Source organism: Lactuca serriola, chromosome 3, assembly GCF_051521515.1.
Source record: "Lactuca serriola cultivar US96UC23 chromosome 3, Lser_US96UC23_V15, whole genome shotgun sequence".
In the NCBI taxonomy this organism is placed as follows: Eukaryota; Viridiplantae; Streptophyta; class Magnoliopsida; order Asterales; family Asteraceae; genus Lactuca; species Lactuca serriola.
Window position 1 is genome coordinate 41,177,634 of NC_136410.1, and position 14,988 is coordinate 41,192,621.

General features: G+C 35.4%; 3 protein-coding genes across 5 annotated transcripts; 1 reads left to right on the forward strand and 2 right to left on the reverse strand.

The window, feature by feature from the left end:
• Positions 1-1,217: 1,217 nt before the first annotated feature.
• On the forward strand, positions 1,218-10,718 carry LOC145092020 (coilin-like). Of its 3 annotated transcripts, XM_079029893.1 has the most exons (14): positions 1,218-1,610; positions 2,358-2,422; positions 2,505-2,735; positions 2,822-2,945; positions 3,035-3,112; positions 3,213-3,284; positions 3,364-3,490; positions 3,820-3,851; positions 4,183-4,383; positions 4,503-4,574; positions 4,665-4,796; positions 4,912-5,116; positions 5,221-5,686; positions 10,607-10,718. In XM_079029893.1, exons 1-13 carry the CDS (start codon positions 1,413-1,415, stop codon positions 5,664-5,666), a joined length of 1,983 nt encoding a protein of 660 aa, XP_078886019.1. In that variant the 5' UTR covers positions 1,218-1,412; the 3' UTR covers positions 5,667-5,686; positions 10,607-10,718. The 3 variants fall into 3 exon arrangements, with proteins under 3 accessions (XP_078886019.1, XP_078886018.1, XP_078886020.1); XM_079029892.1 differs by lacking the exon at positions 10,607-10,718 and having other exon boundaries at positions 5,221-5,913; XM_079029894.1 differs by lacking the exon at positions 10,607-10,718 and having other exon boundaries at positions 1,219-1,610; positions 2,825-2,945; positions 5,221-5,913.
• Positions 5,919-8,887, reverse strand: LOC145092018 (protein-tyrosine-phosphatase MKP1-like). Its single transcript, XM_079029890.1, has 3 exons — positions 8,538-8,887; positions 6,356-8,469; positions 5,919-6,229 (listed from the first exon to the last, which is right to left on the reverse strand). Exons 2-3 carry the CDS (start codon positions 8,414-8,416, stop codon positions 6,146-6,148), a joined length of 2,145 nt encoding a protein of 714 aa, XP_078886016.1. The 5' UTR covers positions 8,417-8,469; positions 8,538-8,887; the 3' UTR covers positions 5,919-6,145.
• A 473-nt stretch (positions 10,719-11,191) lies between the features above and the next one.
• LOC145092019 (uncharacterized protein At3g49055-like) lies at positions 11,192-13,875 on the reverse strand. Its single transcript, XM_079029891.1, has 4 exons — positions 12,277-13,875; positions 12,006-12,194; positions 11,806-11,922; positions 11,192-11,715 (listed from the first exon to the last, which is right to left on the reverse strand). The coding sequence occupies exons 1-4, from the start codon at positions 13,615-13,617 to the stop codon at positions 11,347-11,349; spliced, it is 2,016 nt and encodes a 671-aa protein (XP_078886017.1). The 5' UTR covers positions 13,618-13,875; the 3' UTR covers positions 11,192-11,346.
• Positions 13,876-14,988: the final 1,113 nt, after the last annotated feature.

Genomic DNA, 14,988 nt, shown 5'->3' on the forward strand with positions numbered 1-14,988 from the left:
TGTGGAAAATCGGTGATATAACCGATATTTAGGAATCAAAATAGCGGTAAAATATCGGTAATTATCGCCGATATTTGCGGTTCCGATATTCTAGGCCGATATTTGATACCGATATTTTGAAAGGGGCCGATAACCGATATCCCACCTGGATAGTGCCGATATTAACTGCTTAGCGTGTAATATATATATATATATATATATATATATATATATATATATATATATATATATATATATATATTCAACTAGTTTATAACACGTGAAAACCACGGTTATAACATTAATTAAACTTTTATAGTAAAAATTCAAAATTATTAATCAATTATTTCAAATAAATTATTTTAAATAAGTTATTAGTTTAGATATACTTTTTTAGTTATATAATATTATAATCGTTGATTTAAATAAATACATGAAATTATATCACCTTATAATATATATTAATTTAATTTAATTTTTTATTTTAACATTATTAATTTAATGTAATTAGAGTGTGGAATTTAAAATGTGAAAATTAAAATGAAGAATTAATTATTAATTTAATGTAATTAGAGTGAGAAATTTAAAATTTGAGAATTGAAATAGAGAATTAATAGGTTAACATGTGGCATGCTAGATGACATATAATATTAATGAAAATTTCTAGTATTGTGACACTTATAAATAAGAAAATAAACTTATTCATTTATTAGAATAAGGAGATGTTAGCATGCATAATCGATAATATTAATTTCCATTTAATGGACTTTTGCATTTTAAATAATTTTAAATAAAAATATTAAATAGATATTTTTTGGTGATAATTCATTAACGGTGATCGTGGTCAATACATTTTATGAGGATACGAGAAGAACTTGGATATGTAATGGTAGTTTTAAGTTAAAATGGTTAAAATTTGATGTTCTAAATGATTTATATAATTTGTATAAATAATGTGAAAGCATTTATGTTAATTGGATATTTTTTTTTAAAATGTAAAAAATTGAAATAAAGAAAAGCTATTATTAAGAAAAATAAAAAATATAGTAAAAACTGAAACAAAATAAAAAGTAAAAAAGGGATATTTAAAATAAATAAAAAACAATAAGAAAAAATGAAATATAAAGAAAATTGACGAAAAACGCTAGTAAATATTTTTCAAACTATATGGTAAATATTTTTTCAAATAACTCTATTTTGTTAGAAAACTCCGTATATATTCTGTCGTAGTGCCACGTTCGTAGTACATATAACGTATTAACACCACCAATGACTGCCCGAGACCGATTTACGGTGGTGGGGTTTTAGAGCGCGGAGGAGCACGGCGGTTGTGTCACTATATGCACTCAGCACTTTGTCCGATTTCCGTCAATCGTATTTTTCGTTCTCTCTCTCTACAGATTACGGTGTGAGTGTGTGTTCTGCATGTAAAAATGGAGACTCCGTCGTTAAGGGTCCGTCTGGAGTTCGGAGATCGTTCGATTCTTAGCAAACCACAGCGATCGGATGGGATGAACAAAAGCTGGCTTCTCCTCAAATTACAACAACATCGAACAATCTCCGATGTCTGCACTCATCTTCTCCACATTTTCAAACTCCATCGCTCTTGCCCTAATGGGATCCTACTTTCTGTAACTCTCTTTCTATTCTCTCTTGTTATGCCGTAATGTATGTGCTAAAACCCTAATTTTTTCTAGATCGTTAGTCCAACAAGGGCTATTCTTCTTTCAAATGTTAATTTTGTGTAAATCGCCCTTTTGGGTGTTGATGAGTTGTTGCTTAAGTTTATTGCTAAGTTTTGTAGGTTGGTACTTTTTAATCTCCTGTTGCTATCAATACTCAGTCTGTTCCAAAAAGAGCCTGCTCTTGATTTTTTGAGTTGACACTTCTCAAATGTAAATTGACAAGAATGTATGTATTCTGATTTTGGTACTTTAAAAATAATCCATATGTATTTATTCTTAAAAAAAAGTTAGTATAAAGAGTCACACTTAGTGAATTTAGTTGGTTTTTTCCATTGTCCTATCTTAACATGAATGCAAAGGATCTCTTAGATGTTTTCTGGTGGTTATTGTAACTCTTTACACCTTAATACTGTAAAAAGGTAACAGATGTTTTCTGGTGGTTATTGTAACTTTTTACACCTTAATACTGTAAAAAGGTTACAGACATGAAAACAAGAAAAATTATTCTATGCAAATTGGTCCCAGTGTTGTTGTGGGTATGTATTTGATTTTATTTAGTACATTACCATTCTTATAGCTCTAGGAATACTACCTATTATGGTAATTTGTGTTAAGTGCTGAGTTGATAAAGTGGGTAAAGTTTAGTGTTTGCTATCTTATTTTCATCATACTTAGCTGTTTCTTTCCTTGCAGATGGATGGCTTTGTGTTACCACCTTCTGAGTCAACTGAAATCTTGAAAGATAAGGAACTTATCTGGTAGTTAAAATCTTTAGTTTTATATTAACCATCATCCAGTAAATATGTAATCATATATTTAACAAGTATTTTGTGGTTTTAGTGTAAAAAAGAAAGGCGGGGCAACACCTGATGCAGACAATTTGCTTGATGAAGTGGAAGCTGATGACTTGGAACCTGGAGAGAATGGTTTGTTACTTTTAGCAAATGATAAGGGAACTGAAGAAGTCCAAAGTGAATCTGAGGAGGTTGATGAAGAACAGTCGCAAGATGAAGAAGATGAAGAACCAGTTTCTAAGAAAAGAAAAGCCTCCATTAAACTTCAAAACTCGAAGTAAGCCTTATATCTTGTGTACCTTTTATCTTATTATGAATCTAACATCACTAAGGTATTAAAAACTTGTTTGCTTTTGTGAATAGCAGAAATAAGAGACCTTGTTTGAGGGTGTTGGATGATGTTGAAAATGAGGCTGAGACACAGGAATTTGACAATGATAAGAAAGCTGAACAAGCAAAACAAGTGTCAGCTCCTGGTGGGAAAAAGGTTGGTAATAGTGATGGATACTAAAAAGTAAAAAGTTTCTTTTGATATAATTATAATTTATAAATGTATGGGCCCCACCAAATTGCTAGATGCCTAGTAGAAGTGCTAGAAGGAAAAAGGCTAAGAGACAATGGATGCAAGAACTGGCTAAAATCTCAAAGAAGAAGGTACCTGTTTTGCTAAAGTTTTTGAGGATGAATAAAAGGTCAAATTTGTAATTTATGCCTCCAGACTCATATCCACTTGTTGACAATCTTGAATTTGTAGCCACAACCCTATTCAAAGCCTGTAGTAACTCCAGCTGAAAACAAGGATTCTAATGGTCGGCCTAAGGGACTAGTAAGTAACTAATTGTGCATCAAATTTCCTGCAACTATCAAGTATTTTTGCATTCTGTGATAAAATTTTCAAATTGCAGCTACACTGGAAACAGGCTTCTAAAAAGCATGTGCATAAGAATAGAGTAGAAGAAGCAAGCAATCAGAATGGGGATGTGGCTGTTGTAACAAGGCCAGGACATATTCGGTTTGAAAATCTTGATGAAGGTAGTTTTTTTTTTTTTTTTTTTTTTTTTTTTTTTTTTTTCATATGTCAACATTATTTATTAGCATGTGATTCTTACCCTTATTACAACAACAATATCCAAATCCCATAGGAATGGACCAAGGGGGAGGTTAGAGACACTGATTGGTTAACCTTTTTGAATGTATATTTAATACTTAAGTAAAGTATAATTTAATGAATAGCCATTCGAAAGAGTCATCATAGTACTTTGACCCATAATTTTACGTTTATTTACTTATTGATTTTCTCATGGGTTGAGTTATTTGTGTCATTATAGAGTGCTAATTTTCATTGTTCTTGTCTCATGCAGATGAAGCTGCAAAACAGACTGATGTATCAAATGTACGCTTCTCATGCTCACAGAAACTCTTGATTAGCCATCAATGATATCACATAATCAATAATACTGTCTTTGATGCATTGTGTATTGCATGTTAAATGGCTTTGAGTGACTAGGTATCTTATCAAGAAGCTACAACTTTAAATTCTTAAAGGGCTTGGAATTTTACCTCTTAAACACATGGGTAATTGGGGACTAGATGGTTAAATGCAATGCTGATATGATATAATATGAAGCATACATTTTTCACATTCTGAAGTTTTCATCTCCTTGCATGAAAGTTGTACAACTACAGTATGTTTGATACCATGAATTTGTTGAGTTTTGGTTCAGGAAGCTTTTAGGTGGAATGGTAGCAGCAATGGAAAGAAAAAAGGTCAAAGATGGGGTAGTAATGGAAAGTTCTCAACCTCACGGAGGAATGACACTAAAAGAATAGACAAAAAATCCTTCAAAATGTCCATTACAGATATGCAAGTTCCCATAATTGATCCCAGTGATTTCAGCAAGCTTCCTCCTTGTTGTTCACCACAGGTCTCTCTCTCTCTCTCTCTCTCTCACACACACACACACACACACTGCATGCATCCACACACTTGGAGAAGTTTTGTTTTGTTTTTTTTTTCAAATTTTATTTATTATATAATTTGCAGGAAGGTGATGTGATTGCATATCGTCTCCTTGAGTTATCATCTTCATGGATCCCTGAGTTTTCATCCTTCCGTGTAACTTTCTTCTCTGAAGTTATATCTATATATTTGTTTTCTTGTTTGTGTGAAAAGTAAAAAGTAAAAAAAGATGTTTTTATATTGCAGGTTGGAAGAATATCATATTATGATGCGAGGGACATTGTTCTGATTCCAGTGCCAGAATATCCCATTGTTACTGATAAAACGGATGAGAACAGGCCCAATGATTCTCTTTATGGAGAAGATGGTACTTTAGAGGTACTACTCAAACCTTTCACCCTGAAAAATAATCCCCCTATATCTCCTCTCTGAATAATTAATTAATCACTACCAATATGTATATGTATGTTTGTTTTGTTGTGCGTCTGTGCAGATAAACTACTCAGCTCTTCTTGATGTCTGTTATGTGAAGCAATATGATCCAGAAGCTGCTAAGGATAAGGATAAGGAAGCAGTCACTAAACAAGCTCCTGTAACTGTAACTGTAACTGTAACTGATGGCAAAGATGCTGCAGAAAACTTGGTGTCCAACAGTAATGACAACAACACAAATAATGTCTCAAAAGACTCCAATACAGGTAGCTAGCTACATGTCTTCAAATCTCACAAAAATAAGAATAAGATACTAAAAAATGTTATTATAAATGTCGTTGATATCATATTCTTATTTGAGCATCTGTAGGAGGGGAAGCAAACCCATGGGATCATTTCAGCAAGGCAAACTCAAACACAGAAACGCCATTGCCATTGCCAGATGTCAATCATTCAAGCATGGTAGTAAGTGGTGACCCGGGTCCAAATGCTGATATAGCCGAGAACAGAGACAAGGGGAAGGGTAGTATGGGCAATCCATGGTTGAATGCAGACAAGCCAGATGCATCTCAAGAGAATCAAAGTTCATTGACTGGTTGGACAAGTGGCAAGAAAGTAGATTGTGGAGAAGGAAGTTCCTGGGGAAGGCCATGGTCATCTTTTACACCCTTGAGGGGCAGTTCAGTAAATGTGCAAAGCAGAGGAAATGATTGGGGAGGCAGGGGAAGTTCTCGTGGCAATGGCAATGTCAACGTGAGACCATGGGGCCCACGCGGTCGAGGAGGTCGTGGCCGTGGTCGAGGTCGGAATGCCTAAATCTATTATGGCTGTTTAAGGTATGATCTCTCTCTCTCTCTCTCTCTCTCTCTCTCTCTATATATATATATATATATATATATATATATATATATATATATATATATATATATTATGTAATGTAATATCTAAGAATCTATGCAATCAGGTGCTATGTAAGTCTTGGATTCTGTTATTAGGTTTCTTTGTATGTACAAAGGTTGAATGACTATACTCTTTGAATGAGCTAATTTTTGGTTTTCTACTATTGAATTTCCCAAAATATTGATAGGTTAAGATATTAAAATAATAACATTTCATGTTGTAGAATAATAACATATACAAAGCCAACGAGGAATAAGGTGATTCCATCCAGTTTCTTTTCTTTTTTTACTAGAAACTGTACATATATTCCCACCAACATAATGGAAAAAAATTAAACCAACATTTTCATTTTCATACATCACTGCATCACAAAGCAGAAACTGCCTTGGACGCTTCTAATGTTTCTCTCCTGTGTTCTGGAATGAGAAACAGTGAAGATGCTTCCATAGTTGCTCTGGTTCCTCACCTTCTCTCACTATCTGTTCAATCATATACAAAATATTATAAGCAATAGGACTTGAAGATACAAGTAAAAACTAGTTTCTAGAAGTTTTTTTTTTTTTTTTTTTTTTTTTTTTTTTTTTTTTTTTAAATTAACACATTACCTGAACAATAGAGCTTGTTGCCAGACCTTTTCTAACAATGAAGTCATCACCAACAATCTGCCACTGGTTATCATCATCTTCCCCACATGTTCGCCCCACCCAAATATATACCACATCTGCAATATAAGTTATATACACACCTCTGGAATCAGGAATTCCCATGTTACTACCCATTTCAACTTTTTCCATACTAGGCCACCGATAAAGAACAAACTCAGCTTCAAACATTGACTCATGCTCATCCGCATCACTCGAGCTCTCTTCTTCAGCATCTTCCATACTTTGATCCTCCATGGAAAACGACCATGTCCTGAGCAGGTTCTTTGGAGGTGAAATCTCTCTTACTTTAGGCCTATTCGGAATCAGATTCACAGATTCCAATCCGGAAGGGGAAGGTTGAGCAGATAAAGATAAGTCAGACCAGTTAGATGATGTTGGTGAGAACGAAAACGAATTGGAGTAATCAGATGTTGAAGGCGAGATCAAAGGAGACGTGTTATTATTATCATCAAACTTTCTTGGATCTTTAACAAGAAAAGAAGAGAAAGAATCCGGTGATATGCATTCAGAGTTATTATCATCTTCACTTCCCTTAGAACCGATACCTGGAGTTGCCTTCACCCAACTCCGGCTAACTGAAACCTCGGAAAACGATGAACAAGAATCCGGCGAGTCACATTGCGATTGTGATTCCGATTCCGATTCCGGGGACTCAACTACTTTAGACGAGGTAATCAACTCCTTCATGATTCCAGTTGTGAACTTCTTCCTTAATCTTTCCCAACCACTTCGTCTAGCCGGAAGACACATCTCGGAATCGTTCTTCCCGGAGATGGATAACGGTGGAACCACACCGCTGTTTGCCGCCTTGGTGAAAACCCCAAAATCAATATCGTATTCAACTATTTCTCTTTTTCCAGGAATACCCTTATCCCCTTCGTTCCCAATTGCATCCCAGAACTCATCTGGTTCTTCCCCTTCTTTAACAGTCAAAGCCGGACCATTTGCCTTTTCATATCTAATCACCTGAGAAGCTGCTATCCTCGCACTATCATACATCAACGGGTCACAATTCTTCCCAATCCAAACATAAACAGCAGAAGGAACATTCACAATGAAAGCCCCACGAGAATCAAGAGCATTTTGGCTAGGTTTAGCTAACAATTTAGGAACAAGATGAAGTGGTGCATAAGACGAGTGTGGAGCGATCCTGTAGATTCGCAAAACTGAACTTGGACTCACCGGAACAGCATGGACCCGTTTCTGACACTGTAAAAGCTGGCTAGCGAAACCCATGTTAGGGTTAGTCACTCCTCTTGATGCCTTCACTTGTTGAAACGCGTCTTCGAAGCTGTGTCCTTCTCTCCACATGAGATACGCGATCACCAAGGAGGTTGATCGGGAAACACCCTGGCAGCAGTGGACAAAAACACGTCCGTTTTGCTCTCGAACGTCTTCAAAATAGTCAAAAACGTCGTACAGGATGCTGGTGATGTCCTCCGACGGGCTGTCTTGAAGCCAAAGCGTTTTGTAAACCAAATCGGTTTTGAAATACTCCGGACATACGAAGCCTACACAGTTCAAAACATGGGTGATTCCGTTTTGGCGAAGAACGTCGCGGTTTTTGGCAACGGCGTCGCTTCCTAGAAATACGTGATCTATGATTCGGGAACACTCTTTGTCGAAGAACGCGAGTTTGTCTTTCTTAAATTCGAACTCTAAAGGGGGTTTTCCTAAGTTTAGAGGAAGAGCAGGAGGTCTAGGTCTGGCGCCGGGGGTGGTGGCGGTGACATTCGGCCAAACTCCGAGATCGTCGGAGCCTGCTCTTGGCCACTCCTCGGCTTTCGGCCGGGAAACTGAAAGAGGTTGAAGCGGCGGCAAACATGCCCTAGCCTTGCTGTTCCAGAGTGATTTAGGGTTGCCGGGAGTTGGATTTGTGAGCGAGCGTCCCGCCCAGGAAACTGACCGGGAGTATATTTTCCCTCCTCCTCCTCCTCCGGCTGTGGCTGCTGCTGCAGGCGGAGGCGGCGGCTGTGCTGGTTTGTCTTCTTCCTTGAACATTATATCTTTGTTTTTCTAGAGAACTAGCGGATTAAACTCATCTGAGGATGGTTCTAGGAAAGGCCAATAAACTGATTATCTTATCAGAGATTCAAAAATCAAAAGTAATAAAAATTCTCACCTAAAACCCTTGACTGTGAAGAAAATAAAGCAAAGCAGCTAGCAGTAGAATGGACTGAGTAAACGACTGAGCTATCGTGGGGTATACATTAAATAGGAATTCAGAAAAAGCGGGCGCAGATCGTTGAACGAAGACTTGGAAGAAGAAGATGATGAAGAAGATGGAGGATAGAAAACAGGAGTGTGAGGTGAAAGTTTTAATGGTAATAATTAATATAATACGAGAGATTTGGATTATTATTATTTCAAGATTGAATCGCAAAGAAGAAGAGGAAAGAGGAAGGTGGTGGCCATATTTGACCGGGAAACCAGAAGCGGTCAAAGTGCCAGCGTCATCCAATTCTTTCCCTTTGGATCCTATTGCTTGCTATTTATAGGGACTGCTTTACTGGAATTTACTACAAAAATTAATAAAAAAAAAAAACCTATAATAATGATTTTATGCAAATTACGTCTCGAAAAATATGTGAAACGAAACTAGATCCGAGAAATGAATTGGTTTGCGTTCTTGAATGGTTGAACGAGAGTCTGAACACGTCACGTCGGGCTAAAATTGCAAATTTTCTTTTGTAGTTTGTTACAAATGTTGCCTATTATTTTAAATGTTATTTATTTCAGTGTACTCTATGATTTGTGGTAGTCAATATGTTTTATATATAATTATCTTTAATTATTTTTTAGTTCTGGCCATCTTTATGGTTTGGTTTTATTTCGGGTTAATCCCCAACTAATCTAAAATTATTCTTTTGTCCTTTTGATTTATCTACTATTTTTTAAAATTTTTTTCCTTTTATTTTAATAATTAAAAGACTAATCCGCCCATGCAACACCGTATACCCTTGATCTCATCTCCTTCCCCACCATTACCATCTTGTCACTATTGGCATCACATGTTACCACACTTTGTCGTTTGTATTTCAGTAATACCATAGTCTCGGACGACTACCCACTCATTCAACTCTTTCGTTCCGATGTTATGAAATTGAGCATCCTAGAGAAGAAGAAAATCAGTATATTGCTTATGTAGCTTATCTATTATACCTTTTTTTAAGAAGGTTTTGTGAGTAACATGGGGACTTCTCGAATTCTTAAAATGTCTCTCCCCAAAAATCATCCTGCTAATGAAGTGCAAACTCACCGTCGAATTAAATCCATCAACGGTATCTCATCTAGTCCATAACTATTAGAAGAGTTACATATTATGCCCAAAACTATAAAATTTGACTTTGGCTCCCCCTGTTCTTTCAATTTTATACATATCATATTTCGGTTCCCCAAATCAAAACTTCAAGCTCTGTCACTAATCACTGTCGATTCTAAAACTAATTTCAACGATAAATTCATCTTCTCATAAGCAAATTCAAAAGTCGATTTCAGATGCCCCACAAAACTCGTTTTATGTAACATGTTTCTTCTACGATCTCAATCCATCGTCCGAAAAGGATCTCTTCCCCCATATTGAAGGTGAAAAGACCAATGATTTTTTTTAAATGAACTATGAAGGGGGATTTAGAGGGTTTTGGGAAAAAAAAAGGTACATAAGATTGTAGGTTTCAATATATTTCTAAATTTAGAATTTAGGATTCTAGTTTTTTTCCAAGATCGATTGAAAATTTAGAAATCAAAGGGAAAGGAAGTCAGGAAGAGAAGATATGGGTAGTGGGGTTATTGAGCGACATGAGAGAATAAGGATGGAGAATGAAGGAGCGATGAGGTTGGTGTTAGTCGGAGATAACACCTTATTTGGTTTGGGTCTTGTCTTCAAGTTAGAGCGGTAAGTTATGGTGGGTAATGACAGTAGGAAAGGGGTGGGTAGGATGATCTGCCAGGTTTAGAACGTGCGTTGGGACGGAATGAGGATGGGGTTATTAAATTTTCTAAAGATATTAATTATCAACAAATAAATTAAATTGTAAAAATTATATAAAAGGCAATATAATAAACTACATGGATGATCTGAGTAAAAAAAAAAACTATGGACACAACTCCAAACTATTAGGACCATTCATGTAATTTATCTTATATCTTATCTTTTTTTTTTTTTTTTTTTTTTTTTTTTTTTTTTTTCAGGTTTTCCACGTATCGTATTTGTTTGTAAAAAAAAATGTGTTGGTATTGATGAGAAACTACGATACGAAAAAGCGTTGCAGTTAATGATAATGACACATGTTTGGATAAACAATGCAAAGTATTCTGTGTATTTAATTTTTGTAATTTGTCAAGAATCTTTTCGATATGGGATGATTGTTCACTTGTCACAAAAAAACAAAAAACGAACATGTTAGTTCACAATTTCTCTTTCGTTTGTTACAACCAATATGCTCAAGTCAAAATACCACTGCCAATTACCAAACACAAAAATGTTCAGTCGTTTTCAATAACCAATCTACTTGTTAATAGCTTGTTTTGAGAAAAAAAAAAATTAATGATTACAATTACAAAAACTTTGCTTCTTCACAAAAATGGTAATTTTAACCCATCTATATTCATTAATAGATTGATTTGACAAAAACAATTAAATTCACCTTTCATAATATTTTACTTGTTAATTATTTATAAAAATATCAATGACACTTTGATTTTCAGTCTCTTTTACCAAAATTTGTTTCGTAGTATATAGATTCAATTTAAAAATCAAAACCCCAATTAATAATCTTTTAAGAACAAAGCCACTTACCAATTTTTTGCTGATGAAAAAAGTCCTCTATACAGTAATAAAGAATATGCTAGAATTACCGGTAAATAAATAAATACACACATGAAAATGAAAAAGACGAAACTAACCCTGAGAAGAAAACCAACATACGATGTTAAATAAGAGGTTCAGAAAGCTCCATTTCGTTGGAACTATGTGTGTGTGTATCCGGAGTGTTCGTGTGGGAGTGGGACCCCACAAAATTTAAACCAAGCCACTGCCATGGCCAACATGCATACCTGGCACCAGTTTGACCACTTGACCCCACAATCACACGTGTATCAAGTTCTTCAAGTTGACGAGTCAACTCTTCCACCCTCTCCCTCAACCTCGCTGCTCTCAAATCCGCCAATCTCAAAGATTTCTCAGCCGCATCTCTAGCTGCCATGGCAGCACCTGCTGTTTCTTCTTTAAACTTCATCTTTTTCTCAGATTCCATCACCACTTGCTTCATTTCTTCCAGTTCTTGCCTCACCTTAAACAACTACACAAAACCATTGATGAATGATGATGTTTAATGTTAATAGATAGAATAATTTAACTATTTATAATTTTATATGAATCTACACATTACCTGTGCCACGTACTCTTGTTCTATCGCCTTTCCTGCTTCAGCTTCTTGCTGCGCTGCAACTTTCCATCTTGTAATCTCTTCTTCAGCTGCAGCAATGTCCATCATAAGCCCTTCAACCTGCACACATACATACATACATAACCTTTGTAACTCTAAAACTCTAACCCTAATTTTGAGTAAGTATGGAAATGGAAACTTACATTTTCATTTGCTACCCTATCTTTTTCTTTAAGTTCCTCCACCTCTTCTTTTCTTTGCATAAGTTCTTTCGCTTGAGCTTCTGCATTTTCTTTAAGTACCCTTGTCTCTTCTCTTAGTTCATCAACACTATGCTGTAGCTCGATAATCTCAAGCTGAGATTGTTTTATAATGTTTTCAAGAGCACCAGCCTGTGAAAAGCAATTTAAGATATCAGACAAGTGAAAAAATTAAGTGTCGTGATGTGTAAAGTTGGTGTTAAGACACACACACCAAAGTGTATATTTCATCGTCTGTTTTGTCCAGATCTGAATCTGTATGATTGCTAAATGTGTAATCGATCCCTGCTTCTCTTAACCCATTTTCTGTAACTCTGAAAAGTTCATTGGTTTTAGATGATAGATCAGCTGACATTCTTCTTGACAAAGCACTTCTCAGCAGAGACCCGATATGTTCTTTCTCCCTTACTAGATGAGTTACGCTTTCATTCAGGCTTTTCACTTGTAGGTTTCTCTCAGCAACCAAATCCTTTGTTTTTTCGTGAACAATTGAGCTTAAGTCACTTACGGATTCCAATCCCGCTAAACAGGCACGAATATTCTCTTCAATGTCTGTTTCTTGTGGGAGAAATAAGGATTCTGATAAATCAAATTGGTTTTTCTTATCATCATCCAGTATCTTGATAACACTACAGATTTGACCATGTATTCTTGAAACATAATCCAACTGGTTAACTAGCAATGGCTTTTGTGAATCCATTCGCAACTCCATGTTCTTCAACTTTACACCATAATCATCCACTAACCCTTGCATCGTTAACAACTCTGTTTCCAACTTCGATATCTTTTCATCCTTTTCAGCTATGGACTGCTCCAAATCCTGAACGACAGAATCCCTCTTAGAGACGTCCTCTCTAAGTCCATCAATGGTGGATTCAAGCTGAGATACTTCAATGGCGATCTCGTAATTCCTCTGATCTATTTGCTCCCGAGCCTCATTCCTTGATTTTGTTGTTGATTCGATCTGTCTATGAAGCTCCTCAACAATCTCATTTGACCTCTTGATGACTCCATAAGCAATAGCAGGCAATCCGGAATACTTTTGAGATCTAGGTAACCCTCCGGCAGCGAAGTTCTTATAGTTACTCACTTTACCTGATACTTTCTCAATTCCTGTGACTAACATTTGAGCTGCAGTTTCGATCTCCGACCTAGATGAATCCTTTGCCTTCACGGATTCTTCTAATTGCTTAGCGAAATCCTCTTTCTGCTTCAACAAATCATCTTTCTCTTTAACAGCTTCAGCTAACTGTGCCGATAACTTCTCATTCGACCTAGAAACCTCATCTCTCTGGCGAGTAACCTCGTCGCGTTTCTTGATCGCCTCATGTGCGAGAACTTTCAACCGGTTAAACGAAGTTTGCAATTCGGATTTCGAATTCTCTGCCGCCTCACGAGCTTTGCGTTCACGATCAAGCTCCGCAACCACCTCTCGGAATCTCTCAACCGACACATTCTCTGTTGACGAGGAAGTTCCATCAAACACCGTCGGCGGAGGATTATCTTCTTCTTCAACATCACTTAATACGGCGTCGTTATCTTCTTCCTCGGCCATTATTGGTAAATTTGAGGAGAAACAAACAGAAAATCAACTCACAATGACCGGTTAATCACACAAGCTTCCATTAGGTAACTGATTAATCAAATTATAGTAGGTGTACCTGGAGGATCAAGGCTGTCGACGAATAATGCAAAATTGGATGATGATGAGTGGAATCAAAGGCGATAAATGTTAGGGTTTAAGTGGGAATATTGGGGAATTGAGATTTGGGTATTCAAAGGAAGAACTCAACATTAACTGACCATCTTGGCTTACAACAACAAAAACAACTTTTTTATTTTTATTTTTTGACATTGTCTTAAAAGGTAATTTCTTTTTTAATTTTTATATATTTTGTCACTTATTTTTTTTTTCGTTTATATTTGTCTTTTCAACTTGTTTAACTGTACACATTCAGTCTTTACGAACGACTACTCCAGGTAAGACGGAAAAAATGAATTAATAGGGTAATATATTTATCATTTTGTACACATTTAGTTAAAGCTGACAAAAATCGACCCAAACTGAATCCAACCCAAAATTAACGGGTTGAGTTGAGATTTTCAACTCATTTAAGTTACATGGTCAATCCGTTTGATCTATTTAATTAAATAGGTTGGGTTGGATAAACCAACCAACCCATTTAACTTTAATATATATGGATAAAAATTATCAAGCCTTTTCAACCCAACTCAGGTCGATCCGACAGTTGTACATTTAGTCCATAATATTTTTGTACACATTTAGTCCTTAATAAATTTATTTCAAAATAAGTCCTTATTATTTTTTTTTATACATTCAATACTTATGAACGGTTTTTTTTTTTTTTTTAAGTTTTTCTCATGACATTTTACATATGACAATCATTAATAAGATGTTTGGAGTTGTTTATGCTTATGTATTCAATTGTTTGGTGCTTAGGTCTTGTCTTCCGAACGTCGTAATTTCTTCATACGATCTCGGATCTTAACAATCTTTATATCAACACGTTCGTATTTGAGTCGACTATAATTTTCGTTTAGATTACTCACATTAAAAAATAAAATATTTTTACTTGTGATTTTATAAAATAAAATGTTCATATATACATTCATAAAGAAGACATGTAGATAAAGATCATAAGTAAAAACATATTATTTTTTAACGGGAGTAATCTAAATGAAAGTTGTAATAGACTCAAATTCGAACATGTAGATATAAAGATCGTTAAAATCGGAGATCGATGAAGAAGTTACGATGTTTAGAACACAAGACCTAAGTCAAACCATAAGACCTAAGCAACCAAACAACTTAAGATTATTCCCTTTAAAAAGTAATATATTTTTACTTACGGTTTTATAAAAATAACGTTTATACATATATTCATAAAGAAAACATGTATATAAA